This window comes from Symphalangus syndactylus, chromosome 14 (assembly GCF_028878055.3).
Source record: "Symphalangus syndactylus isolate Jambi chromosome 14, NHGRI_mSymSyn1-v2.1_pri, whole genome shotgun sequence".
NCBI lineage: Eukaryota > Metazoa > Chordata > Mammalia > Primates > Hylobatidae > Symphalangus > Symphalangus syndactylus.
In genome coordinates this window covers 17,661,432-17,689,036 of record NC_072436.2, presented here as the reverse complement: position 1 = coordinate 17,689,036, position 27,605 = coordinate 17,661,432, and the positions used below count along the sequence as shown (strand labels likewise).

The 27,605-nt window shown below is 46.3% G+C and overlaps 2 protein-coding genes across 5 annotated transcripts in view; one reads left to right on the top strand and one right to left on the bottom strand.

Annotated features, from left to right (window-relative positions):
• The window catches only part of COG1 (component of oligomeric golgi complex 1), a 15,062-nt gene extending 643 nt beyond the window's left edge, over positions 1-14,419 (top strand). Inside the window, exons 2-14 of one of the 2 annotated variants that reach the window (XM_055243818.2) lie at positions 3,458-3,702; positions 3,851-4,032; positions 4,176-4,346; positions 5,779-5,935; positions 6,512-6,722; positions 7,032-7,823; positions 8,923-9,069; positions 9,548-9,709; positions 11,454-11,581; positions 12,069-12,177; positions 12,624-12,733; positions 13,094-13,169; positions 14,226-14,419. In XM_055243818.2, coding sequence (XP_055099793.1) covers positions 3,458-3,702; positions 3,851-4,032; positions 4,176-4,346; positions 5,779-5,935; positions 6,512-6,722; positions 7,032-7,823; positions 8,923-9,069; positions 9,548-9,709; positions 11,454-11,581; positions 12,069-12,177; positions 12,624-12,733; positions 13,094-13,169; positions 14,226-14,363 — 2,628 coding nt within the window. In that variant the 3' untranslated portion in view covers positions 14,364-14,419. Of the gene's footprint in view, positions 1-3,457; positions 3,703-3,850; positions 4,033-4,175; positions 4,347-5,778; positions 5,936-6,511; positions 6,723-7,031; positions 7,824-8,922; positions 9,070-9,547; positions 9,710-11,453; positions 11,582-12,068; positions 12,178-12,623; positions 12,734-13,093; positions 13,170-13,616 lie in introns of both variants that reach the window. The other variant, XM_063617419.1, reaches the window with a different exon arrangement.
• The window catches only part of VCF1 (VCP nuclear cofactor family member 1), a 27,248-nt gene continuing 12,918 nt past the window's right edge, over positions 13,276-27,605 (bottom strand). For 2 of the 3 annotated variants that reach the window (XM_055243831.2, XM_055243833.2), the window contains exons 3-4: positions 18,384-18,446; positions 13,276-15,681 (exon numbers count right to left, since the gene is read on the bottom strand). In XM_055243831.2, the coding sequence (XP_055099806.1) occupies positions 15,439-15,681; positions 18,384-18,446 (306 nt within the window). In that variant the 3' untranslated portion in view covers positions 13,276-15,438. The remainder of the gene's footprint in view (positions 15,682-18,383; positions 18,447-27,605) is intronic. The other variant, XM_055243832.2, reaches the window with a different exon arrangement.

Below are 27,605 nucleotides of genomic sequence, written 5' to 3'. Positions count from 1 at the left end.
GACTTCGGGCCTTGATTCCTACACCTCACTGGGCTCCTTTCAATTTTAGCGGAAAACGCCAGGGGTCTCTGTCTTGACAGTTCAACGCTCTCCTATATAACATGTCCTGACATTGTTTTTCCTCAGATTTCTCCCCTATGTTGACACCTGCCCTCCAAGTCATTTCTTCCTCATCCCTACCTTCCCCTTATCCCTCCCCAAGAATAACTTCCACAATCCCAAATAGCTGTTCTACCCTTTGGGAGTTGTTGAGGGTAGTACAGCCGTCAAGCCCTTACCTTTATGTATGTATGTGACAGGGTCTCCCAAAGTGCTGGCATTTCAGTCATGAGCCACCACACCCGGCCAAGCCCTTCCCTTTTAATAGCTGAACATTTTCATTTTAAGAACTAAGGCTTTTTTCATTCAGGTTATCCTTATCCCGTGTTCTTCCCCACAAACGCTATTGATTAGACACGATGAGGAAGGATGGGAGGTAAACAAACACATCCTCATATTGGAGCTGCAGCTTGCGTTCCTAAAGAATTTTTATTTATTTATTTATTTTTTGAGACAGGGTCTCGCTCTGTCGCCCAGGCTGGAGTGCAGTGGCGCGATCTCAGGTCACTGCAACTTCCGCCTCCTGGGTTCAAGCGATTCTTCTGCCTCAGCCACCCGCGTAGCTGGGATTACAGGCACCTGCCACCACGCCCGACTAATTTTTGTACTTTCAATAGACACGGGGTTTCACCATGTTGGCCAGGCTGGTCTCCAGCACCTGACCTCATGTGATCCGCCTGCCTTGGCCTCCCTAAGTGCTGGGATTACAGGTGCGAGAGCCACCGCACCTGGCCCCTTAAAGAATATAGACCTAGCAATGAACGAAGTGAAAGGACATGGAGGGTGAAAAAGGTAAACAGGGAATTGTTTTTAACAGCCTGGGAGAACTTACTGGGACATAGAAGAAGAAACTGAAAAGTACAGTCTTAACTCCAATTTGGAACTTTTTCATGCTACTTGAGCTTTACAGAAATCCTGCTCAGTAGACTGGACTGACACAATAGAACTATAGGAAGTTGCAAATAACTTCACAGAATTTTGAAATGAGTGACCTCATCCCAAAGCTAACATTTAGTACACGTGTCCCCTTAGGTGGCCAGCCTTTGCTGTAACTGAGTCATGCTTCAGGGTTTATTAAAACGCTAACTTGAATTATGCCTGATTTTAGAAATGTATTGATTTTCATAGTTGTTATATCTGGTTTATTCTCGGTCAACCCCACAAAAATTTGTGTGTCTTCTTCGTTCACGTTACAAAGAAACAGAAGTCCTCCAATTCCTGCTCTGAAGGAGCTTACAATCTGGTCGAGGAAATAAATCCATGGAAACTTGACAAGAAAAAAATGTAAAAAAATTTAGAACAACAGGTCAGGCACTGTGGCTCATGCCAGCACTTTGGGAGGCCAAGGCAGGTGGATCGCTTGATCACAGGAGTTTGAAACCAGCCTGGGCAACATGGTGAAACCCCATCTCTACAAAAAATACCAAAAAATGAGCGGGCATGGTGGCACATGCCTGTAGTCCCAGCTACTTGGGAGGCTGAAGTGGGAAGATCTCTTGAGCCCAAGAGGTCAAGGCTGTGGTGAGCCATGATCGCACCACTGCACTCCAGCCTGGGCAACAAAGTGAGATGCTGTCTCAAAAAAAAAAAAAAAAGGCTGGGTGTGGTGGTTCACGCCTGTAATCCCAACACTTTAGGAGGCTGAGGCGGTGGATCACTTGAGGTCAGGAGTTCGAGACCAGCCTGGCCAACATGGTAAAACCCTGTCTGTACTAAAAATACAAAAATTAGCCAGGCATGGTGACATGCACCTGTAATCCTAGCTACTCAGGAGACTGAGGCAGGAGAATCACTGGAATCTGAGACGTTTGATTCCCAAAATAATTGTGTATATTTACCCTAGGAGTTCTGAAGGAAGTCAGTTTAGGCTTGGGTTGTTTTTAGTAAGGAGGGACCTTAAGGGCATGATGAGATTTGGAATTTAGGTTTCTTAGTCCATTTGTGCTGCTATAACAAAATACCTGAGATTGGGCAATTTATAATACAAGTGTATTTTTCGCAGTTCTGGGTCTGGGAAGTCCAAGATCAAGGCACTGGCCTTTGATGTCTGGTGAGGGCCTTCTTGCTACATCCTCACGTGGGGGAAGGTAGAAGAACCTAAAAGTTGCCTCCAGCCCTTTTATGAGGCACTAATCCATTTGCTGTGGTTTGGATTTGTGTCTCACCCACATCTTATGTTGAATTATAATCCCCAGTGTTGGAGGTGGGGCCTGGTGGGAGGTGATTGGATCATGGGGAGGGATTTCCCTCTTTGGTCTTGTTCTCATGAGTTCTCATGAGATCTGGTTGCTTGAAAGTGTATGGCATGTCCCTCCACCTTCTTCCTGCTTTGGCCATGTAAGACGTGCCTGCTTTCCCTTCTGCCATGATCATAAGTTTCCCTGAGGCCTCCCTAGCCATGCTTCCCGTACAGCCTGTGGAACCGAGGGCCAATTAAACTCCTTTTCTTTATAAATTACCCAGTCTTGGGTCCTTCCTTCCTTCCTTTTTTTTTTTTTTTGACAAAGTCTCGCTCTGTTGCTCAGGCTGGGGTGCAGTTGCGCATTCTCGGCTCAACTGCAGCGTCTGCCTCCCAGGTTCAAGCAATTCTTCTGCCTCAGCTTCCCGAGTAGCTGGGATTACAGGCATGCACCACTATGCCCAGCTAATTTTTTTATTTTTAGTGGAGACAGGGCTTCACCATGTTGGCCAGGCTGGTCTCAAACTCCTAACCTCAAGTGATCTGCCCACCTCGGCCTCCCAAAGTGCTGGGATTACAGGCGTGAGCCATCGCGCCCTGCCTTGGGTATTTCTTTATAGCAGTGTGAGAATGGACTAATACGCTGTTCATGAGGGAGATGTTTGAGGGAGAGAAAATCCTGAAGTAAGGATAGACTCAGATGAGTAGAGGCCTAAAGACTGAACCAGATGGTGGCTTGGTGCAGTCAGTACCTTCCTTGGTGACGTCAAACAGTCAGCAAAGAAGTCCACGGTGCCCCCCCAAAAAACAGAAGAAAAAGTAGGAAGGCTGAACATCAGGAAAGGATGGAGAAAGCTCACATGAGTAGTAGTCCACAGGGCTTCATGCCATCGAAGCATCAAGAGGATCACTGATAACCAGATGGTAAGATGAAAGTTTGCCTCTCCGTGGGGCTGAGCAAAAATGCACGCGTGTGTAGGAAAAACCAGGGGATCTTACAACACTCCTGACTCCGGCAACTCTTCTACACTGGGCTTTGATGACTTGCTGAGTTGCACTGAACCCAGCTTAATAGAAGCTTTGTATCCTTAAATACCCCCAGATTTCTTCCCAAGCCTACAGAACACTGAGATTGCTTTTGTTCGTTCTTCTGGTTTAGTTCTGTGCCTTCTCCTGCAGCCACAGCAGCCATCCCAGGAGAAGTTCTACAGCATGGCTGCCCAGATCAAGCTACTCTTAGAAATTCCGGAGAAGATCTGGAGCTCGATGGAAGCCTCTCAGTGTCTCCACGCCACACAGCTCTACCTGCTCTGCTGCCACCTCCACAGCCTGCTCCAGCTGGATTCTTCTAGTTCCCGATACAGTCCCGTCCTCTCCCGGTTTCCTATACTCATCCGGCAGGTGGCAGCTGCCAGCCACTTCCGGTAAGTGGATCCAGCCTAAAGAGCTGCTCTGGTGGTGGCCAAGCTTCTCACTACAGGTTTATGGTGTTTGTCTTCTTTCCTGATGTACCAAAGCTCTTTATCCAAGATGTGAAAAATACCCTGGTGACCTTTGTCATCATTTTTCTAGGTCAACTATTCTGCATGAAAGCAAGATGTTGCTCAAATGCCAAGCCGTGTCTGACCAAGCTGTGGCCGAGGCCCTGTGCTCTATAATGCTCTTAGAAGAGAGTTCTCCTCGCCAAGCCCTCACAGACTTCCTGCTAGCCAGAAAGGCAACTATTCAGAAACTTCTCAACCAGCCACACCATGGTGGGTGTGGCTTCTGGCCAACATTTGGTCCTTAAACATGGGATGGAGAAGGGTAGCTGCGGGAGACTGAAGCCTCCAGAGCGTCCTCTGTCTTTCACTGTGGGAAAGGTAATTGTTTGAAAGAGGATGGTTTCTTCTTTTAGGTGCTGGTATCAAGGCTCAGATTTGCTCATTAGTGGAGTTGCTGGCCACCACTCTGAAGCAAGCTCATGCCCTTTTCTACACTTTGCCAGAAGGACTGCTGCCAGATCCAGCCCTGCCATGTGGTTTGCTCTTCTCTACTCTGGAGACCATCACAGGCCAGCATCCTGCCGGTGAGCCCTTAGCCAAGCTTTTTAAATTCTGGTTCACTCAACTGATAATTTGCTCAGCATCTACCGTGTGCCAGCCACCATGCTAGGCTCTGGGGATGGAGCAGTGAACTGGACAAATAGAGGCCCTTCCTTCATCGAGGCCGCAGTTCAGTGGTAGAAGCAGGTATCAGACTCACAAATAGGCGAATATCCATTTAGTGTCTATAGTGGTCATTGCTAGAAAGGCTAAGTACAAGTTGCCTTGGGAACATTGAATGGAAGTAACTCACCAAGGTCAGAGAAGGCTTCCCTGGAGAAGCCTTTAACCTGAAAGCTGAAGGTTGAGTGGCAGTCACTTAGATGAAGAAGGCAAGGAACAGGCTTTCAGGCAAAGGGAAGAGGATGTGCAAAGATCCTGAGGCAAGGAGAAACTGTAAGACAGCCGGTGAGGCATTGGGTGAGGGGGAGAGCTGCTTGAGCAGAGACTGGAGGTGGGGCCAGGGGCCAGATAATGCCCAGCCTTGTGAGCGAGGCTAGGGAATTTAGACATTATCCAAAGAACAATGGAAGCCTCCTGGGACCTTCCAGGCTTGGTGTGGACCCTCTGTTATATGTGCCTGTGCATCCTATACTTTTATTTGGTAGCATTTATCTCAACTGAAATGAAATAAATGCATTTGGCTTTTAGGTGGCAATAGATCCCCTTGGGGCTAGAATGGATGCCGAGAGCTCACTTAGGAGGCTGTTGCCACGATCCAGGTGTCAGCCGCTGGGAGCTTGGGTTACAAAGGAACAATAGAGACGAAGCTAATTGCAATGCTCGGACATCTGTTTAGGAGGAGAGGATTTGGTGACAGATTGCCTGTAAGGACGTGAGAAGGGAGGTGACCAAGTTAAGTAGAAATGGAGCTGGTCTGAAGTGGCTGATGATGGGTTCACTTTGAAATAGCCCAGTGCTGTGGCTCACATCTATAATCCTAGCACTTTGGAAGCTGAGGCAGTCCATGAGTTTGAGATCAGCCTGGGCAGCATAGTGAGACCCCATCTCTATAAAAGATAAACATTTGCTGTGTGTGGTGGCATGCCCCTGTGGTCCCTGCTATTTGGGAGGCTGAGGCAGAAGGATCATTTGAGCCAAGGAGGTTGAGGCTGAAGTGAAATTCCATCTATTTATTTTTTTGGAGACAGGGTCTCACCTTGTTGCCCAGGCTGAAGTGTAGTGGCATGATCATGGGTCACTGCAGCCTCGACCTCCTGGGCTCAAGTGATCCTCCTACCTCAGCCTCCCAAGTAGCTGCAACTACAGGTGTGCACCATGACGCCTGGCTAATTGTTTCTTTTTTGTAGAGGTGAGGTTTCACTGTGTTGCCCAAGCTGGCCCGGCCTAACTCCCTGTTTTAATATGCACTTCAAAGGGTGGCCTAGATGGCTTCTTACTTGGCCTTCTCTTTAGGAAAGGGTACTGGTGTCCTGCAGGAAGAGATGAAACTCTGCAGCTGGTTTAAACACCTGCCAGCATCCATCGTCGAGTTCCAGCCAACACTCCGAACCCTTGCACATCCCATCAGCCAGGAATACCTGAAAGACACGCTGCAGAAATGGATCCACATGTAAGTAGCCAGAAAGAGCTTCCCTGCAGCTGGCAGGAACCACCCATGCAGCGAGGCATGTGCAGAAAGCCTGTCCTGGATGGCTGAAGTGAGCAGTGACTGTGCCACTGCATTCCTGCCTGGGTGACAGAGCATGTCCTGGATGGCGTGCTGCCCATCAGCCACTCACTCTGTGACCCATTGCCACCTTTGAGGTCATTCAGCACCCGCTGTGGGAGAACCAAGAAGGAATTTGTCTTTCAAAAGGTTATGTGGGAGTTTTAAATTCTCTTTATGTGAGAGTTCTGCAACTCCTGTTTTTACTTAATGCATTGTTTTTTTAAGCCATTCCACAGGGTCCAGACTTGCGTATATCCTCGGGGAAGCAAGGGTAGGCCTGGTGCAGGCAACAGACTACATGCTCCAACCCAGCCAAAACACTCTGTGTTGCTACTGATCTATTAACACTGAGACACATAGATATTTATCTATTGGAACTCAGATAAGAGATTGTCAAATGGGATTCTGATGTTTTTCTTAATAAAGATGTGAACACCATGCCTCTGATGGAGCCCAAAGAACATGATTCTGTTGCAGGTGTAATGAAGACATTAAAAATGGGATCACCAACCTGCTCATGTACGTGAAGAGCATGAAGGGTCTCGCGGGAATCCGGGATGCCATGTGGGAGTTACTTACCAATGAGTCCACCAATCACAGCTGGGATGTGCTATGTCGGCAGCTTCTGGAGAAGCCGCTCTTGTTCTGGGAAGATATGATGCAGCAACTGTTTCTTGACCGATTACAGGTGAGCTGGACAGTCACATGGTCTACCTGTTTTATGGCCAATCCTAGTGGTATTTTGACTGTCTTGGGAGACTTCTTTCACTTCCCAAGTATATTCTTTTCCTGCTTAGTAACAGATCGAGAGTCTAGAGCTGAAAATACACCAGGCCTCTGTCACTTGATCAATAATGGCTTTATTCTCTGCCAACACCATGCCATCTTTCTGAAGATGGTGAACCTTCTGAATGCTAGGATAAATTACCATTTGGTACTCGTTTTGAAATGTCCTTAAAGGAACTGTGATTAGAACTCTTCTCTCATTCTCTTTTAGACTCTGACAAAAGAAGGCTTTGATTCCATCTCCAGTAGCTCCAAGGAGCTCCTGGTTTCAGCTTTGCAGGAACTTGAAAGCAGCACCAGCAACTCCCCTTCAAATAAGCACATCCACTTTGAGTACAACATGTCGCTCTTCCTCTGGTCTGAGAGTCCTAATGACCTGCCTTCCGATGCTGCCTGGGTCAACGTGGCAAACCGGGGTCAGTTTGCCAGTAGCGGCCTCTCCATGAAAGCACAAGCCATCAGCCCTTGTGTACAGAACTTCTGTTCTGCCCTGGATTCTAAGCTGAAGGTTAAACTGGATGACCTCCTGGCTTACCTCCCCTCTGATGACTCGTCACTGCCCAAGGACGTTTCTCCCACACAGGCCAAGAGTTCTGCCTTTGACAGATATGCAGATGCGGGGACTGTGCAGGAGATGCTGCGGACTCAGTCCGTGGCATGCATCAAGCACGTCGTGAACTGCATCCGGGCAGAGCTACAGAGCATTGAAGAAGGTGTGCAAGGGCAACAGGATGCCCTCAACAGTGCCAAGCTGCACTCAGTTCTTTTCATGGCCAGACTCTGCCAGTCCCTGGGAGAGCTGTGCCCCCATCTGAAGCAGTGTATCCTGGGAAAATCAGACAGCTCAGAGAAACCAGCAAGGGAGTTTAGGGCTCTGAGAAAACAGGGAAAGGTGAAAACTCAGGAAATCATTCCTACACAGGCCAAGTGGCAAGAGGTTAAAGAAGTACTCTTTCAGCAGAGCGTGATGGGCTACCGGGTCTGGAGCAGTGCAGTTGTGAAAGTGAGTGATGTAACTTCTTCCCCCTGTCTTGTCTCACTTCTGTCATATTCCAGTCTTGCCAACCTCAATCAGTTCCTTCAGTAGTAAAGGCAAAACAATTCTGATTTCATACAGTTAACTTTATCTCTGCCAGAAAGTTCAGTAAAAACTTTTTTGGCCAGGTGCGGTAGCTCATGCCTGTAATCCCAGCACTTTGGGAGGCCGAGACGGGCGGATCGTGAGGTCAGGAAATGGAGACCATCCTGGCTAACATGGCGAAACCCTGTCTCTACTAAAAAAATACAAAAAAGTAGCCGGGCATGGTGGTGGGCGCCTGTAGTCCCAGCTACTCGGAAGGCTAAGGCAGGAGAATGGCATGAACCCGGGAGGCGGAGCTTGCAGTGAGCCAAGATCACGCCACTGCACTCCAGCCTGGGCAAACAGGGCGAGACTCCGTCTCAAAAAAAACTTTTTCATTCATTTTTAGCTTAGATTCTGTAGACAGAAAAGCTGCATTTTTTCCTTGCATCAGATGAGAATGAAAGACTTTCTGCCTGGCTTTCCTCTCTTTAACCTAAATATCATATTCCCAGTAGGCTCCACTTGTACCCTAAGAGGTGGTATTTGGGCTAGACATGGCGGCTCATGCCTGTAATCCTAGCACTTTGGGAGGCTGAGATGGGTGGATTGTGTGAACCCAGGAATTCAAGACCAGCCTGGGCAACATGATGAAACCCCCTATCTACAAAAAGTACAGAAATTATTCGGATGTGGTGGTGCACACCTGTAGTCCCAGTTACTTGGGAAGCTGAGGCAGGAGCATTGCCTGAGCCTAGGAGGTCGAGGCTGCAGTGAGCTGTGATTGCGCCACTGCAATCAGCCTGGGATAAGAGCAAGACCCTGTCTCAAAAAAAAGAAGTGGCATTTGACATTTATAGGGTAGTTAGCAACAAAATTCCCATGGCTGATATCATTGATAATTAGCCAAAAGAGGACTGATACCATCACTGTACCTACAGCTTCAGCATCTTGAGCTGTTCTCAGGATTACACAGATTGTTTTAAAGAAACTCTACAGAGGATCTGAGTGGCTTGTATGGATATTTGCCTTTTATTACCAGGTTTTGATTCATGGATTCACCCAGTCATTACTTCTCGATGATGCTGGCTCAGTTCTGGCCACAGCCACCAGCTGGGATGAGCTAGAAATTCAGGAGGAGGCAGAGTCTGGCAGCAGTGTCACATCCAAGATCCGACTCCCTGCACAGGTGGGCAGGGATCATGGGCTGAAAAAGGGAATAAACTGCTCCGTGGAAGAAGATTTTAGAAAATCATTCAACATACAACTTGTGAGGAATAGCTGAAAGTAACATCTGTAACTTTCTACTGTGGGGGCGTAGTAGATGTAGGGCTAAGTAAATGGCAGACTGTTCAAGAAGTCAGTTAACCATTCTTTCCTTTTGTAGCATAGGCTGTGTGCTAATTAGGGAACCACTTACTTGCCGTGAAATCAGCAGCATAAAACACAGGCACCTCTTCTAGATCAGCCTCAGACCATGGAGGCAGTAACAGCAAATTGCACTTAACCAGGGGCCTTGTGTCTGCTGAACAGTCTGCCTGTAAGAAGCGTTGCCGAGAGGGGTCAAAGTCCTGCACATAGGCCTTGTAAGATTAAGTGGATTCACTTTCACTGTGTGTCATTTAATTGGTGCAAGTTGGCAATGTGACATTTCTTTGTTCTTTTAGCCATCCTGGTATGTACAGTCCTTCCTGTTTAGTTTATGCCAGGAAATTAATCGGGTTGGAGGCCATGCCTTGCCAAAGGTGACATTACAGGAGATGCTGAAAAGCTGTATGGTTCAAGTAGTAGCTGCCTACGAGAAACTTTCCGAAGAAAAACAGATTAAGGTAGGTGTCTGAATGTTTGCCCATTAAAAACACAAATTAAACAAAAGAAAACCTTAGCTTTGTCTTGGGTTTGAGCAGTTGACATCAAAGACTCAAACTGTTAAGGATCACCCAGCCCAGGCATCGGGTCCTGTAAAAATGCTCTATCTTAGGAGTAGCACCCAGCGCTGTGAGTTTACTTACACTCATTCTAAAGGGTCGAGCAGATCTTCGCTGAGAAGGCAGCTCAGCACAGATGGAAACACCAAGACCCAGAACTTTGGGAGGCTGAGGTGGGAGGATGGCTTCAGCTTGGAAGTTCGCGGCTGCAGTGAGCAGCTATGATCTCACCACTGCACTCCAGCCTGGGCGACAAAGCAAGACCCTGTCTCTTAAAAAGACAAAACAAAAAAATCAAAAAACAATGAAAAGGATCAGTGCTTCAAAATAAAAGACCTGGCTTCCAACCTCAGTGCTGCCACTTGTTCACTGGGGGCTCCGGGCAAATCATTAACCTCTGTTTCCTCAGGACCAAATGTGATCCTGTAGATAAACCGCTCAGTAGTTTCCTCACTTGTAAAAGGCAGACAGCCCCCTGCCCCAGCCACAGCACACCTACCTCAGGGGTGACTGTGGGGAGTTAGAGAACAGTTGCCTGCCACACAGTGTGACACACAGAGGAGCTTATTTACGGGGAGTTCTCGTCTCCCAACCCTTCACACTGCTTTCACTGTCTAGGAAGCATTCTGCCCTTGGTGTATAATCCCATTTCATTAGTAACTTTTTTTTTTTTTTTTGAGACAGTCTCATTCTGTCACCCAGGCTGGAGTGCAGTGGCACCATCTCGGCTCACTGCAACCTCAACCTCCCAGGCTCAGGAGATTCTCCCACCTCAGCCTCCCGAATAGTTGGGACCACAAGGCATGTGCCAGCACACCTAATTTTTGTTATTTTTTGTAGAGACAGGTTTTGCGATTTTGCCCAGGCGGGTCTCAAACTCCTGGGTTCGAGCAAATCGCTTGTTTCGGCCTCCCAAAGTGCTGGGACTATGGGCAGGAGCCATAGCACCTGGCCAGTAACATTTTTTAAGAAGGAACATGGTCAGGTGCGATGGCTGACACCTGTAATCTCAGTACTTTGGGAGGCCAAGGCGGGCGGATCACTTGAGGCCAGGAGTTCAAGACCAGCCTGGCCAACATGGTGAAATCTCGTCTCTACTAAAAATACAAAAATTAGCCAGATGTGGTGGTATACATCTGTAGTCCCAGCTACTCAGGAGGGTGAGGCAGGAGACATCGCTTGAACCTGGGAGGTGGAGGTTGCAGTGAGCCCAGATTGTGCCACTGCACTCCAGCCTGGGCAACAAGGCGAGACTCCATCTCAAAAAAAAAAAAAAAAAAAAAAAAAAACCCAAGAAGGAACAAATCCTGATTTTGGAAAGAATTCAGTAAGTCTTCTCTAATGAGCTTCCTCAAAATACTTCTCCTTCATGCAAGGAGCCTTTTTTCCCCTTTAGGACAACCATTTACAGCATCTGAGGCCTTTTTTAAGGGCCAGGTCTCTTCCCTGCTGTTGTTTTTAATTTTAAGATCAAGTTTCTAACATAATTTGTTTGTTGTTGTGAGATTAAACTGGCCATATGAGTATTAAAACCATCTGCTTCTGAAATAGCAAGCTGAAACTCAACCAAAACATGAAGCTGTTTATTACGCTCACATAACAAGACCTCTCCCTTCACGGGTGGGGACCGGGAATTCATTTGCAGAAAGAAGGTGCATTTCCAGTCACCCAGAACCGGGCGCTGCAGCTGCTTTATGATCTGCGTTACCTCAACATTGTTCTGACAGCCAAGGCTGACGAGGTGAAGAGTGGCCGGAGCAAGCCAGACTCCAGGTGTCGTATCCTCTAGGGAGCTATGTCAAGGCGGTCTCTTCCAAAAGCAAATAGTCCCTTTGCTAGGAAGCCACCAGAGTCAGCCTGTTATACTGCACATTCATTGTGTTTGTTTTGAACAGTAAGTGCTCATATTACCAGCAAGTTAAATAATGGCCGCCTGCTGGATAAATGCCATGGTCAAGTGAAATAGGGGGACTCTCATTCCTCTCTCTTCTGAGTCAGCCTAGCAGCTGCTGAGTATCATTTGAGCCCTTAGTGCCCTCCTTATAGACAGAACAGGGGGAAAGGGTGGACTTCACTTAGACATCATGTCAGGTTGAAACTCTTGAGGGTGACTTAAGCACTATCATCAGTGACAAATGTACTAAGCCAGCAACTAAGTAGAATAAAACCCACCTCCAAGATTTCTACAGCAGTAGGATATCATAAGATTGTTTTTGATCCTAAAAAATTTGGACAGTAATGATCCTAATCCTTTTCTCAGAATTGAGAAAGTGACTGACCACCTGGAAGCCCTCATTGATCCATTTGACCTGGACGTTTTCACGCCACACCTCAACAGCAACCTTCATCGCCTGGTGCAGCGAACTTCTGTGAGTCAAATCAAAAACATGCTCAGTGCAAACCAAGTGACACAGGCTCAAATTACAAAATTAACCTGCTCAAGCACGTAATACTCCAGGATGCAGCATAGGGAGGGGGATAAGACACAAATAGCCGAGTGTAGTTATAAAGACTGAAAGAGGATTAGATAAAATCTCACACACTGAGGCAACCAAGATTTGGCCCCTTAAGTTGTAAATAAGGATTATTACAGTTTTATCCAGGCCTCAGAAAGAGGAATAAAAACTCCCTGCCTCTCAGATTCTGACCTGTGGGCAGTAATAAAAAGTAATCGTGAAGCATTAAGGCACTCAGAACATTCCCCAAAATGACGGTTAGAAATACAATAGCGATGGGTGACTAACCTTTTTTTGCCTTTTTTTACCTGCACAATGAAACCTCTGCATTTTATTGAGCTCCACCTCTTGTCTGCCAGGTTCTGTTTGGATTGGTGACTGGTACAGAGAATCAGCTTGCCCCCCGGAGCAGTACGTTCAACTCCCAAGAACCCCATAACATCCTGCCACTGGCATCCAGTCAGATCAGGTAAAGACTGCCAAGAGGCTTCTGCCGGGCACTTTGGGAGGCCGAGGCGGGCGGATCACAAGGTCAGGAGATTGAGACCATCCTGGTTAACATGGTGAAACCCCATCTCTACTAAAAAAAATACAAAAAATTAGCCGGCCTGGTGGCAGGCGCCTATAGTCCCAGCTACTCAGGAGGCTGAGGCAGGAGAATGGCATGAACCCGGGAGGCGGAGCTTGCAGTGAGCTGAGACTGCGCCATTGCACTCCAGCCTGGGCGACAGAACGAGACTCTGTCTCAAAAAAAAAAAAAAAAAGAGGCTTCTGCTGGGCCCCAGAGCTGCCTGTTTGTGCTACTAAATTCTTTCCTCTTGTTTTGGAGGTTTGGACTTCTCCCACTGAGCATGACAAGCACTCGAGAGGCTAAATCAACCAGAAACATCGAAACAAAAGCTCAGGTTGGTGCCAAGAGCAAGAGGCTCATCCGTGGATGGGTCCCCACCTCCCACTGAGCCACCCATGATCAGCTCCCTTTTAAATAACTGATAAAGAACTGTGACAAAATGCACTAATGCTGCTTTTAATGGCGGCGCAATAGCGAAGTACAAGGTTTTACTAGCTTGAGCTACTAGAAGGTGTAAAAGATGCCTGCTGACACTACCAAGTAGCCTCTTAATAGAAATGTAGGAAATATACAGGACAGGGTGGAGATGATCTCTTGAATGTAGTAGGATGAAAGGGTTAACTGCCAACCCGGCCCTGTCAATCATTGAACTTGTTTGGAAAAAATCTGTTTTGTTCTGGTGATGATGGTTTTATCTTCCCTTTTCGTTGGGTGGGAAATAACAGAAAAATTGTTTCCCCAAAAGTTTGACATTTTCTTGTTAATACACGTTTCGTTTCAGTACGATGCCAACTGTTAAGCCTGCAGGAATCCTCCTGGGTATTTCTGAATTGTGCTGTGTGCACGTGTGTTTGAAAGCTTAAACAGCTTGTCTTCTTACAGCATCGAGTTGTTTGCTTTATTGTTAGACACAATATTAGCAGTGTATCCTTTCCGTATTCCTTACCATCGAACCCATTAAGATCTAAAATCCTTGTCAAGTATCTGGCTTTAAAAGTTGGGAGATGGCAGTTAAGAAAAAAAAGCTCTTGGAAAAACCATCCAGTCCCTAAGCATGGGCTATGTTGCAGCCTGTTCCAGAACAGTTTCCACTGCAGTGATCTTTCAGTTCTGCCCATATTAGGTTAGCAGGCTGTGGAGAGAGGTGCCTGTGTCTACCCTTTTCGCAAGACAGTCCTCATTTCCAAATTCTAGTTTTGTCACAAAGGCTCATGCTGTTCCGTGTCCTCTTCAAATCTGGACTGACAGCAAAGTCCTCTGACTAGAGTCATCGTGCTTCTCAGCTCCGCTTGTGTGTGCCGTGTGGACTCCGAGTGGCGTCGCGCGGAGGGCGAGTGGGCAGGAGGGCCCAGGTCAACTCTAAGGCACTTTTCTCTACATCCAATGGCAGGTTGTCCCCCCGGCACACTCCACAGCTGGTGACCCGACAGTTCCTGGCTCCTTGTTCAGACAGCTCGTCAGTGAAGAAGACAACACGTCTGCACCTTCATTATTCAAACTTGGCTGGCTCTCTAGTATGACTAAGTAACATGGCAACACATCTGTCTCTCCCTAAATAAATACTACCACATTATTTCTTCTAAAGGTGCCTCTGCTCATCTGATTCTCAGCCACACCAATCTTTCCAGTTTCACTGATGGAATGTGGCCCCCTAGTTACTGTTGGGGGTTACTTTAAGCATCAAGTTAATCTTTGTCCCAAAATTTCACAATACTTGTTGCTTTAGACATCAGTTCAGGTAGCTTACATTTTATTAGTGTTCAACAACACCTTAATTGTTGACACTACAAGGTGGAATTGTCAATGAGATCATGTAAGCTGCTGACTGACCAAGTTTGTAGGACAAAAAGTCATTACATATTACTTCACTTGCAGAACTGTGCCGTGTTTCCTACTAAAGTCTGAGGTGCAGACTGTGGAGGAATAGTGACACAGAAGTTGTCTCGATATACAAGAATCCAAAAGACATTCTCCCTGGAGGTACAAATATATAACAAAGAGTAGAGACTATTATTAGGGAGGGTGCTTCACTGACAGTCTGAATTGGATCTGATTGTTCTCCTGTTACACAGGAGAGAGTACTTTCAATAGAACATCTACATACTGAGAGGTAGTATGGCAGTTAATTTCAGTGCAAGACTGAATCAAGCTTCCTATATTTTGGAAAAAAACTTACTTTTTTTCATGGAAACTAGATACTCTTTACTAGTTTATTGAATAAAAAAAACTGAAGATCCCGCATTTTTAAAAGGCCCTTTACATAAAGTAGAGTTTCTAGATGACAGATTTGGAAATCAGTCTGAATGGGACATACTATGGATTCAACACAGAATGAGTTTTCCTCAAACCACTACCTTGACATAGATTTGATACCCTCCCTCAAAAGAATCCTATAAAAAATTGCTTCAAAGCCCCTTTGAAATTGCAATAGTGCAGCAAAACCACAAGTAAACAACTGCCTGTTAACCTGTTATTTCAAATATAGACTGAAAAGCCAACAGGCATTTTTCGTGTGCAATTTTTCTTTTAAAACAAGTTGTAAGTTGAAATATCAAATCTGCACAGCGCTGTCCCTTCACAGAAGGCAAGAAACTGCCAGCACATCATGTCAGAGGCCGCCCTCGGTGCTGTAGGCTGTGGAAGTGGGCCTCCCTCAGGGTCTGGTTGATGTGGAAGTAGAGGCCTTGGCACAGTGCGGACTGCTCGGGCACGGGCTGAGGCGTGTTAGGGCTGGATCCGGCCATGGTCTGGCTCAAGCTGCCTTCCGGCCCGCTGGCCCTGTCCGGGCTGTTGATGCTGCTGCTGCTGCTGCTGCTGCTGCTCCCACCACTGTCACTGCCTGAAGACTGGAAGTGAAAAGAAAGAAACAGGGTCACCATCAGGCTGTTTTGTTTAAGAGCTTTACTGTGGTTTCATGTACAGCGCTTTATTAAGAGTACCTTTCCAGCTCAGCTTGAGGATGAAGACATATACTGGGCTTTGGAATTGATAAAGTATGCTCTCCTAAAATGTTTCATCCTCTCCTCACAGCCACCCTGTCAGGCTGAGCAGGATTTATTGTCCCTAATACACAGCTCTAGGATGGGTCCAGGTTCAAGCACGGGCTTCCTAACTCCAAATCCTTTCAACTATAGCCTAATTCTTTTACAAGTATTCTCTACCTGCTTTTCCCATTCATTTCAATAATTTCCAACCAAAGAAGGCAGTTCTCAGCCTCCAAGGGAATGTATGAGTCATTGGGACAGGCTATAAAAAAGGTGACAAATAAGATGGCTTCTGGGTATAAGTGAAGATAAAAACTAAAAGCCTAAGCCAATTTTGTGATCATCATAGACACAAAATGGTATTCTGTAACTGAAAGGACTTTAATAGACTTCTGGTCAAGTTATCTTATGTTGGCATTATTGCAGTTCATATGTACATGTGTGTACATGAGCGTGCCTAACTTTTTCTTTAATGTAACTAACATGACTGGGTGTTTTAGTCATCTTGGAGAGGCTACTTGGAGATCCCCGATAAGAGTCACTTTCATTCTGCAGTTCATGTTTTAAAAAAAAAAAAAAAAAAGTCACTTTCAGAAATTCCTGGCTTCCACCACTAGGACGCTCAAAGGCGAGGGTGACATGAAGGACCCATTTCAGAATTATGGTATTTTACAATTTTTTTTTTTTTTTTTTGGAGACAAGGTCTCACTCTGTCACGCAGGCTGGAATGCAGTGGATCAAGCTCACTGCAGCCTCAATCTCCTAGGCTCAAGCAATTGTTCCACCTCAGCCTCCTAAGCAGCTTGTACTACAAGCGTACACCACCATGCCCGGTTAATTTTTTTTTTTTTTTTTTTTTTTTTTTTTTTTAGCAGAGACAAGATCTCGCCATGTTGCTCAGGCTGGTCTCCAACTCCTGAGCTCAAACAATCCTCCTGCCTTGGCCTCCGAAAGTGCCAGGCAGGAAAGATTACAGGCACGAGCCACCATGCCCAGCCTTATTTTACAATTTTACTATTGCATTTCTAATAAACGACAACCCTGATAACTCAATTGGCAGTACCTTTCTGTATTTACAATGCAATACAATATTGTATTCAGCACATGAGAAAGAATTCTAGTAATTAACATCTAGCGTATAATTTTTTTTAAACTTAGCCCTTTAATACATCCAAATTTATGTTCCCTTAGGCAAAGACATTGGTTCTGAAATGTCTGCTTACAACTAGGTAAAGTCTACACATAAGAAAAAAAAGACTGGAGGCCGGGTGCAGTGCCTCACACTTGTAATCCTAGCACTTTGGTTGGCTGAGGCAGGTGGACTGCTTGAGTGCAGGAGTTCGAGACCTGGCCAACATGGCAAAACCCCCATCTCCATTAAAAATACAAAAAAATTGGCCGGGTGCAATGGCTCACGCCTCAGGTCAGGAGTTTTGAGACCAGCCTAGCCAACACAGTGAAACCCCTTATCTATTAAAAATACAAAAATTAGCCGGGCATGATGGCAGGCGCCTGTAATCCCAGCTACTAGGGAGGCCGAGGCAGGAGATCACTTGACCCTGGGAGGCGGAGGTTGCAGTGAGCTGAGATTGCGCCATTGCACTCCAGCCTGGGCGAGAGCGAGACTTCGTCTCCAAAAAAAAAAAAGGCCGGGCGAGGTGGTTCATGCCTGTAATCCCAGCACTTTGGGAGGCCAAGGCAGGCGGATCACGAGGTCAAGAGATCGAGACCATCCTGGCCAACAAGGTGAAACCCCATCTCCACTCCACTAAAAACACAAAAATTAGCTGGGCGTGGTGGTGTGTGCCTGTGGTCCCAGCTACTAGGGAGGCTGAGGCAAGAGAATCGCTTGAACCCGGGAGGTGGAGGTTGCAGTGAGCCGAGATCACGCTACTACACTCCAGCCTAGGCAATCGGAATGAGACTGTCTCAAAAAAAAAATAAAGGCTGGAAAGAAAGAACGCAATCACAGTAGTTATATTAGAATGGAAAGATTATAGCTGCTTGACTTTTTCCACACTTTAAATTTTTGCAATGTGGTTATTATGTATTTTTATTATAAAAATGTATAAATTAAACAAAATGCTGTTTACAGATATATATTTTAAAGTGATTTTTAAAATCCTAGTTCTATCCCTTTTTTGACCAAAAATTACATCCAATAATATGCATATAGATAACTTATCTGAAACAATGAAAACAAGCAATGTTCACAAAGCTGCCATCATTAACAAGACTAAAACCAAGACTTGTGATAGTGCCGAGGCCACTGGAGCTATGGTCACGTACCCCAATGCCTATAGGTAGCAAAGGACAACCCCTCTTTCTAGAATAAAAAAATAAATAAAAATAAAAACCTCATGAAAGGATGATAATGGGCCGGGCAGGATTTGCAGCACCTGCAACTGTATTTACTTAGAGGGTTAAGAAGTCAAAGTCAAAAACAAAACTTGTAGTCTACAAAGGTGTCTCCTAACCTAGTATAACAATGTAGAATGGCCACTTGCACCTTTAGAATCGTGAATATTTAACAAACAGGTCACTACACTCAATTAGAAACCCACCGCGCAGAATGCTTTGTTTCCTCTTAGTCTGTTTTCTTTACTGTTTCTCATTACAGGTACTGTCTGAAAATCAAGGCAAGAACTACAATCAGTTTCTAGTAAGTCAAGTTTTCATCTCAAATTATATCTATTTCATACTATAATAGCACAACGGTGATGTTACTCTAAGAAAAGGCAAAAGTTCTTTAAATAGATTAGGGAAGATTTCTGTACATTATTTTATTTTATTTTATTTTATTTTATTTTATTTTATTTTAGGGTTAGGTAGATTTGCAATTTCCAGTTCATTTAAAAAATCTTGGCTGGGCGCAGTGGTTCACGCCTGTAATGCCAGTATTTTGGGAGGCTGAGGTGGGCAGATCACGAGGTCAAGAGATGGAGACCATCCTGGCCAACATGGTGAAATCCCATCTCTACTAAAAATACAAAAATTAGCTGGGCGTGGTGGTGCGTGACTGTAGTCCCAGCTGCTTGGGAGGCTGAGGCAGGAGAATCACTTGAACCCGCGAGGCGGAGGTTGCAGTGAGCCAAGATCACGCCACTGCACTCCAGCCTGGCAACAGAGCAACACTCTGTCTCAAAAGAAAAAAAAAAAGTGTTTACTGGGCCTTGTTTATAATGGCTAAAAATTGGAAACAACCTAAATGTCTAACAGAGAATTGGTTTAATTATATTACATCCATTATCCATTAATATACATATATGATGAAATTCTATTCAGCCATTAGCAATGATCATAGAGACATACATACACTAACATCGAAGTCTTTAGCATCATTTTTTACATCCTTTCATACTAAACAGTGTATATAGTATATCAGTTGATTCTTAAAATGTTTTTCTCAAATATATACATACATATATTTATATACACCAAAAACAATCTGGAAGGATATATATGACAAAATATTTAGTATTTGAATCTTCTATTTTATTTTAAAATTTATTTTCTAAAGTGTCTACCAAAAAACATTTCTTTTGAGGAAGAAACTGATAATGAGTAAGTGAACTAAAGAATGCTACCATGGCCGGGCGCGGTGACTCATGCCTGTAATCCCAGCACTTTGGGAGGCCAAGGAGGGCAGATCACGAGGTCAGGAGATCAAGACCATCCTGGCTAACACGGTGAAACCCCGTCTCTACTAAAAATACAAAAATCAGCCGGGAGTGGTGGCGGGCGGCTGTAGTCCCAGCTACTCGGTAGACTGAGGCAGGAGAATGGCATGAAACCAGGAGGCAGGACTTGCAGTGAGCTGAGATTGTGCCACTGCACTCCAGCCTGGGCGACAGAGCAAGACTCTGTCTCAAAAAAAAAAAAAAAAAAAAAAAAAGAATGCTACCATGGGCCAGGCATGGTGGCTCACACCCGTAATCCCAGCCTTTGGGAGGCCAAGGCAAGCAGATCACTTGAGGCCAGGAGTTCGAGACCAGCCTGGCCAACATGGCAAAACCCAGTCTCTACTAAAAATACAAAAATTAGCCGGGCGCGGTGGCGCATCCCTGTTGTCCCAGCTACTCAGGAGGCTGAGACAGCAGAATTGCTTGAACCTGGGAGGCAGAGGTTGCACTGAGCCGAGATGGCACCACTGCACTCCAGACTGGGTGACAAAGTGGGACTCTGTCTCAAAAAAAAAAAAAGAAGGCTACTAGGAAACCAAGTAAGGTCTTCAATTACATTTAACTTCAAAATGGAGACTGTAAAGTATTGATACTGCCAATATGATTTTGAGAAGATTGTTTCACCTTAACTACCTTAGAACTTCTAAAGCTGCTTCAGTTGTATTCACTTGCATTGAGCAGACCAATGATAGTTTTAAACTATTCAGGCTTTGGTATCTATTTTCTGACAATTCAGACCAGTTTTCTCACTACTGGGGAGGCTTAGGGAGTGTCACACAATCTACAGATGGACCAGGATTTTTCAAATTGAGAGTGAAACCAGCATAAAATTGGTGGGTTACAACCAGCATTAAAAAAAAAAAAAAAAAAAAAAAGACAACAGAGTGCAACATAAGGATATTGTTCTGTGAAGCTTTCTTTCAATTATTCACAAATATATTTGGTATGTACTGGGTTACAAAATAAAGCATTTCTATGGAACAGGGTCAAAACATTCTTTTAAGTTACTGTAGTTGATCTTAACACTGTCAGCCACACTGTCAGTCATCTGCTTTATGGGATAAAGGAAAGACCATTCTTCACTTTTAACCCAAAAGGCATAAAACTAAATTTGAAGTCTGTATTAGTGCCTTAAGATATATACAGAAGTAAAACATTTTTGTCTCCTAAAGTAAAACTCTTGAAACAGGAAAAAATCCTATTTCCCTCACTTAGTTGAATCTTTTTAATATCAGATTGCTTGAGGGCAAAAGCCACTACTTGATGATGCACAGCTTTGGAAATGGAAACTGCTATCTTAGTAGAGAAGTGTTTACCTTGTCACATTTGTTCTCGAAAAGACAGCAAATTCTTTTACCAAAAGAGAAACAATGGTCCAAAGACTTTGGGACCGAGAAGGACCATCAAATAGGAATCCCACTCTTATGATCCTGATTCCTTACAGACTCATCAAACAGTTTAACCAAATCAACGGTTACAAAGCTCATTTTCTTTTCTCTGAATTGTCCATTTAGGCTTAGTGCTGACATGACATCTGACCAGGCTGTTTTCATGACAAATCTGTATTAGCAATCAAAAGAGAATAAAGCTGTGTGTGATCTGTGAAATAAAAACCCCTTGCAGGTCTATGAACACAAGCAAGATAAATTTACGAAGGCTCTGGCCAAGAATCTCTCTAAACAACATACAGAGTCCTGTTTTGAAGATCTGTGTGAAAAAGAAGGATTCTAGGTTAGTTTCGGTAATAATAAAACCTACCATTGTATCCTTGTAACCGCAGACATCTGGGTAAGACCCAGAAGAGAACTGCCATGATACAATCTATTTTGGAATTACCTATGGGCTTTTTATTTCATTTTTTCAAACAGGGTCTTGCTCTGTCACTCAGGCTGGAGCAGTGGCATGATTATAACTCACTGAAGCCTTGACCTCCCATGCTCAAACGATCCTCCTGCCTCAGCCTCTTGAGCAGCTGGGACTACAGGCACATGCCACCATGCCCAGCTATTTTTTGTAGAGACGAGGTCTCACTGTTGCCCAGGCTGGTCTTGAACTCCTGGGCTCAAGACACCCTCCTGCCTCAGCCCCACAAAGTGCTAGGATTACAAGTGTAAGCCACTGCACCTGGCCACTAGGGGCTTTTTAAAGTGTAAACGCCAGGGCCCCACCTCAGCACCATGCTGGCACAAGTGAGAGGTGACAGCGTGCTGGCAGTCCTCACAGCCCTCGCTCGCTCTCGGCACCTCCTCTGCCTGGGCTCCCACTTTGGCGGCACTTGAGGAGCCCTTCAGCCCACCGCTGCACTGTGGGAGCCCCTTTCTGGGCTGGCCAAGGCCAGAGCCGGCTCCCTCAGCTTGCAGGGAGGTGTGGAGGGAGAGGCGCAAGTGGGAACCAGGGCTGCATGCGGCGCTTGCGGGCCAGCTGGAGTTCCGGGTGGGCGTGGGCTTGGTGGGCCCTGCACTCAGAGCAGCCGGCTAGCCCTGCCGGCCCTGGGCAGTGAGGAGCTTAGCACCCGGGCCAGAGGCTGCAGAGGGTGTACTGGGTCCCTCAGCAGTGCCAGCCCACCGGCGCTGCACTGGATTTCTCGCAGGGCCTTAGCTGCCTTCCCGCGGGGCAGGCCTCAGGACTGCAGCCCGCCATGCCTGAGCCTTCCCCCGCCTCCGTGGGCTCCTGTGCAGCCCGAGCCTCCCCGCCGAGCGCCGTCCCCTGCTCCATGGTGCCCAGTCCCATCGACCACCCAAGGGCTGAGAAGTGCGAGTGCATGGCATGGGACTGGCAGGCAGCTCCACCTGCAGCCCCAGTGCAGGATCCACTGGGTGAAGCTAGCTGGGCTCCTGAGTCTGGTGGAGATGTGGAGAACCTTTATGTCTAGCTCAGGGATTGTAAACACACCAATCAGCACCCTTTGTCTAGCTCAGGGTCTGTGAATGCACCAATCGACACTCTGTATCTAGCTGCTCTGGTGGGGCCTTGGAAAACCTTTATGTCTAGCTCAAGGATTGTAAATACACCAATCGGCACTCTGTATCTAGCTCAAGGTTTGTAAACACACCAATCAGCACCCTGTGCGTAGCTCGAGGTTTGTGAGTGCACCAATCAACACTCTGTATCTAGCTGCTCCAGTGGGGCCTTGGGGAACCTTTATGTCTAGCTCAGGGATTGTAAATGCACCAATCAGCACCCTGTCAAAACAGACCACTCGGCTCTACCAATTAGCAGGACGTGGGCGGGGCCAGGTAAGAGAATAAAAGCAGGCTGCCCGAGCCAGCAGTGGCAACCCGCTCGGGTCCCCTTCCACACTGTGGAAGCTTTGTTCTTTCGCTCTTTGCAATAAATCTTGCTACTGCTCACTCTTTGGGTCCACACTGCTTTTATGAGCTGTAACGCTCACTGCGAAGGTCTGCAGCTTCACTCCTGAAGCCAGCGAGACCACGAGCCCACCGGGAGGAACGAACAACTCCAGATGCACCGCCTTAAGAACTGTAACACTCACTGCGAAGGTCTGCAGCTTCACTCCTGAGCCAGCGAGACCACGAACCCACCAGAAGGAAGAAACTCCGAACACATCCGAACATCAGAAAGAACAAACTCCAGACGCGCCACCTTAAGAGCTGTAACACTCACCGCGAGGGTCCACGGCTTCATTCTTGAAGTCAGTGAGACCAAGAACCCACCAATTCCGGACACAAAAGGAGGGTGCAGCTTGTTCTCACATCCAACCACTGGGCAAAGAAATGTTTGTGTGCCTACTATGTACAAGGCGTTCCACTGCTGCTGAAGCATTCAGTAAATATTTACTAAGCTGAATCATGAAAATGGTAGCACCATACCCATTGGTAACAACAGTTCACAGCTACTGTGGTGATGGGAATCCAGCAATGGATGCTGACTGAATACTAGGAGAGGCTCCTTAACATGAATGGTGTCTCAGCTGGGCCCAGGAGGATAAGGAAGAATTTTCACAGGCAGGGTATGACCAATGGGAACAAGAGCAAACTCAGAAAAGCAAGGTGTGGTGTGGGTGGGCCGGCCCTTGGCAGGAGTGAGTGAGAGGGAAACTGCACAAGAGGTGATGGCTAGATTATCAAGAGCCATGAGGGCTGCAGGAACAGGTGGGTCCTGAGCGTGTAAGACTGGCTCAGGTCTATACTTACGAGTGGGGATCCTAGGAATCTGTGGGAGATGAATGAGGTCAAGGATCTGAGAGCAGAGCCCTACTGGGAGCTTTCCTAATACAACAAGCAGGAAGGCAGGCCCAGGAGGACTGTGGAAATGACAAGGAAGGAGAACATGCACCACCCCCGAGGGGGACGGAAAGAACTCCGGAAGGAGAGGAAGAAGACATAGGGGACTCGAGCATCAGGACAGTGCTGGGCAGACAGCAGGTGTTTGGGAACTGTTTGCTGAATGGAAAGACCATTGGTGAGCCTGGCAAAAAGTTTGAACAGAGTCAAGGAGGAAGCCAGGATCCAGAGAGGAAGGGAGGGAAGGCCGATGAGAAAGTCCCAGCAGTGGCTGCAGGCAACTGAAGGTGTCTGGCGTGAAGGGAGAGGGAGAAGGCACACAGGAAGCTGAGGGGAAAACAAGGCAGAGAGGAGGTGAGTGGGGAAAAGAGCCCACTAGCAGGCCAGGGAAATAAACAGTGGGTAAAAGAAATCTGAAGAGCTGAAAAGAAGGGAGAAATACTAGAAAAAGCTTTCAGGAGTCTTGAGAGAATATAGAGCAAAAAGGCAGAAGGACACACTACTCTCTTTGGCAGAAGGGCTAGATATAACTAAATTGTGAAGCAGAGGACGGGGAAGTTGAAGTTCATTTTCTTAGTCCAAAGGGCTCAAATGATACATCAAAGGGCACAGAAGCTCTGGTCTCTCAGCCAGGCCTGCCTTTAATTTTATTTTTCCAGTGTGCAAAGTCAGTTTAAGAGACAACTCACTTATACCCATGGCAGAAACTAAACAACTCCAAACACTATTTCTACTAATAACCTTAAGAAAGCACCCCACCCCAGACAGAAATATTAATCACTAAGCCATTCCGCTTCATAAAAAGAGACCTATGTGTATATTATCTAGAACCAAATGCTTTCTCTTCTTAATTTGAAAAGCAGGGCTGGGCACAGTGGCTCATGCCTGTAATCTCAACACTTTGGGAGGCCACGGCGGGTGGATCACTTGAGGCCAGGAGTTCGAGACCAGCCTGGCCAACATGGTGAAACCTCATCTCTACTAAAAATACAAAAAACCAAAACAAAACAAAAAAATAATTAGCCAGCCATAATGGCAAGCACCTGTAATCACAGCTATTCGGGAGGCTGAGGCAGGAGAATCGCTTGAACCCAGGAGATAGATGTTGCAGTGAGCTGAGAATGTGCCACTGAACTCTAGCCTGGGGGAAGGAGTGAGACTGTGTCCCGATTTAAAAAAAAAAAAAAAAAAAAAAAGGGCCGGGCATGGTGGCTCACGCCTGTAATCCCAGCACTTTGGAGGCCGAGACAGGTGGATCATGAGGTCAAGAGATCGAGACCATCCTGGCCAACATGGTGAAACCCTGTCTCTACTAACAATACAAAAATTAGCTGGGCATGGTGGTGTGCACCTGTAGTCCCAGCTACTCGGGAGGCTGAGGCAGGAGAATCGCTTGAACCTGGGAGGTGGAGGTTGCAGTGAGCTGAGATTGTGCCATTGCACTCCAGCCTGGCGACAGAGTGAGACTCTACCTCAAAAATAAAAAATAAAAAATAAAAAATAAAGCCCAGGCGCAGTGGCTCATGTCTGTAATCCTAGCACTTTGGGAGGCCGAGGCAGGTGGATTGCCTGAGCTCGGGAGTTTGAAACCAGCCTGGGCAACACGGTGAAACCCTGTCTCTACTAAAATACAAAAAATTAGCTAGGCGTGGAGGCGTTCGCCTGTAGTCCCAGCTATTTGAGAGGCTGAGGCAGGAGAATTGCTTGAACCCAGGAGGCAGAGGTTGCAGTGAGCTGAGATCACGCCACTGCACTCCAGCCTGGGCGACAGAGCAAGACTCCACCTCCAAAAAGAAAATAAAAGATCAATGTAGTATTTTATTTTCTGTCAAGCCCCAGCTTCCCCTTACCTCCATCCCCTCTTTCAATGGTGCTTTCAATTAATGTGAACCTTAAAAGAGGAATCTCACCCACAGTATATACTCCATCTCTGGAGTCATGATGAAGCTGATTTTCATTCTAAGGCTGCCACAGAATCTGGATTAAATGCAAGAGATGGCCGGGCGCGGTGGCTCACGCCTGTAATCCCAGCACTTTGGGAGGCCGAGGCGGGCGGATCCCGAGGTCAGGAGATCGAGACCATGGTGAAACCCCGTCTCTACTAAAAATACAAAAAATTAGCCGGGCGTGGTGGTGGGCGCCTGTAGTCCCAGCTACTCGGAGAGGCTGAGGCAGGAGAATGGCGTGAACCCGGGAGACGGAGTTTGCAGTGAGCCGAGATCGCGCCACTGCACTCCAGCCTGGGCGACAGAGCGAGACTCCGTCTCAAAAAAAATAAATAAATAAATAAATAAATAAATAAATAAATGCAAGAGATGGTCCCCGCCAAGTCTATCAGAGCATCTAATGTAAAATTTTGTGCTTCCAAAGTGTCCAATAATTTCAGAAAACTTCAGATCTACCAATATTGGTGAGACAAAAGATTCCAAATGAACTCAGTGGGTTAATTAAAACCACTTTATAAATAAGCAAGGAAAGAAAATGCAGGTGATAACTTTTCTGTCTCCATGAATAAATAACATCCTTTCTATACTTTTGTTACCCTTATAAGGTGAAACTGGACCACACGATGTGTTTAAAGTTTCTTCTGAACGGAAATATTGTATTATTAATATCACTTCACTTTGTTTCCATTTCAACAGGCCAAAAAATAATGCCCAGCAGTAGAAAAAGATGTGTATGTGTGTATCTTCAGTACTTAATAACAGATTTTAACATTCTGTTTCAATAAGAAACTGCTGCCGGGCACGGTGGCTCACGCTTGTAATCCCAGCACTTTGGGAGGCTGAGGTGGGCAGATCACCTGGGCTCGGGAGTTTGAGACCAGCCTGACCAACATGGAGAAACCCCGTCTCTACTAAAAATACAAAAAATGGCTAGGCGTGGTGGCTCACGCCTGTAATCCCACCACTTTGGGAGGCCAAGGCGGGCAGATCACGAGGTCAGGAGATCGAGACCATCCTGGCTAACACGGTGAAACCCCGTCTCTACTAAAACTAAAAAAAAATTAGTCAGCTGTGGTGGTGTGCACCTGTAGTCCCAGCTACTTAGGAGGCTGAGGCAGGAGAATGGCATGAACCCGGGCGGCGGAGCTTGCAGTGAGCCGGGATCATGCCACTGCACTCCAGCCTAGGTGGCAGAGCGAGACTCCGTCTCAAAAAAAAAAATACAAAAAATTAGCCAGGTGTGGTTGTGCATTGCCTGTGATCCCAGCTACTCGGGAGGCTGAGGCAGGAGAATCGCTTGAACCTGGGAGGCAGAGGTTGCAGTGAGCCAAGATCGTGCCATAACACTCCAATCTGGGCAACAAGAGGAAAAATTCTGTCTCAAAAAAAAAAAAACAAAAACAAAAAAAACGAAACTGCTTGGGGTAGCTTAGTATGCTGTGAATTGAAGTATTTACAAACATATCAAGGACTTAAACTGTAAGCGAAGTAAATGTATTCTATAAATTAGACTAACAGCACTGTTCCTCCCTTTTGAATGGATCTTTTAAGAAATTAATCTCGGCTGGGCGCGGTGGCTCACGCCTGTAATCCCAGCCCTGTGGAGGCCGAGGTGGGTGGATCACGAGGTCAGGAGATTGAGACCATCCTGGCGAACACTGTGAAACCCCGTCTCTACTAAAAATACAAAAAAATTAGCCAGGCGTGGTGGTGGGCGCCTGTAGTTCCAGCTACTCAGGAGGCTGAGGCAGGAGAATGATGTGAACCCAGGGGGCAGAGCTTGCAGTGAGCGGAGATCGCGCCACTGCACTCCAGCCTGGGCAACAGAACGAGACTCTGTCTCCAAAAAAAAAAAGAAAAAAATGAAATTAATCTCAGGCCAGGCATGGTGGCTCATGCCTATAATCCTAGCA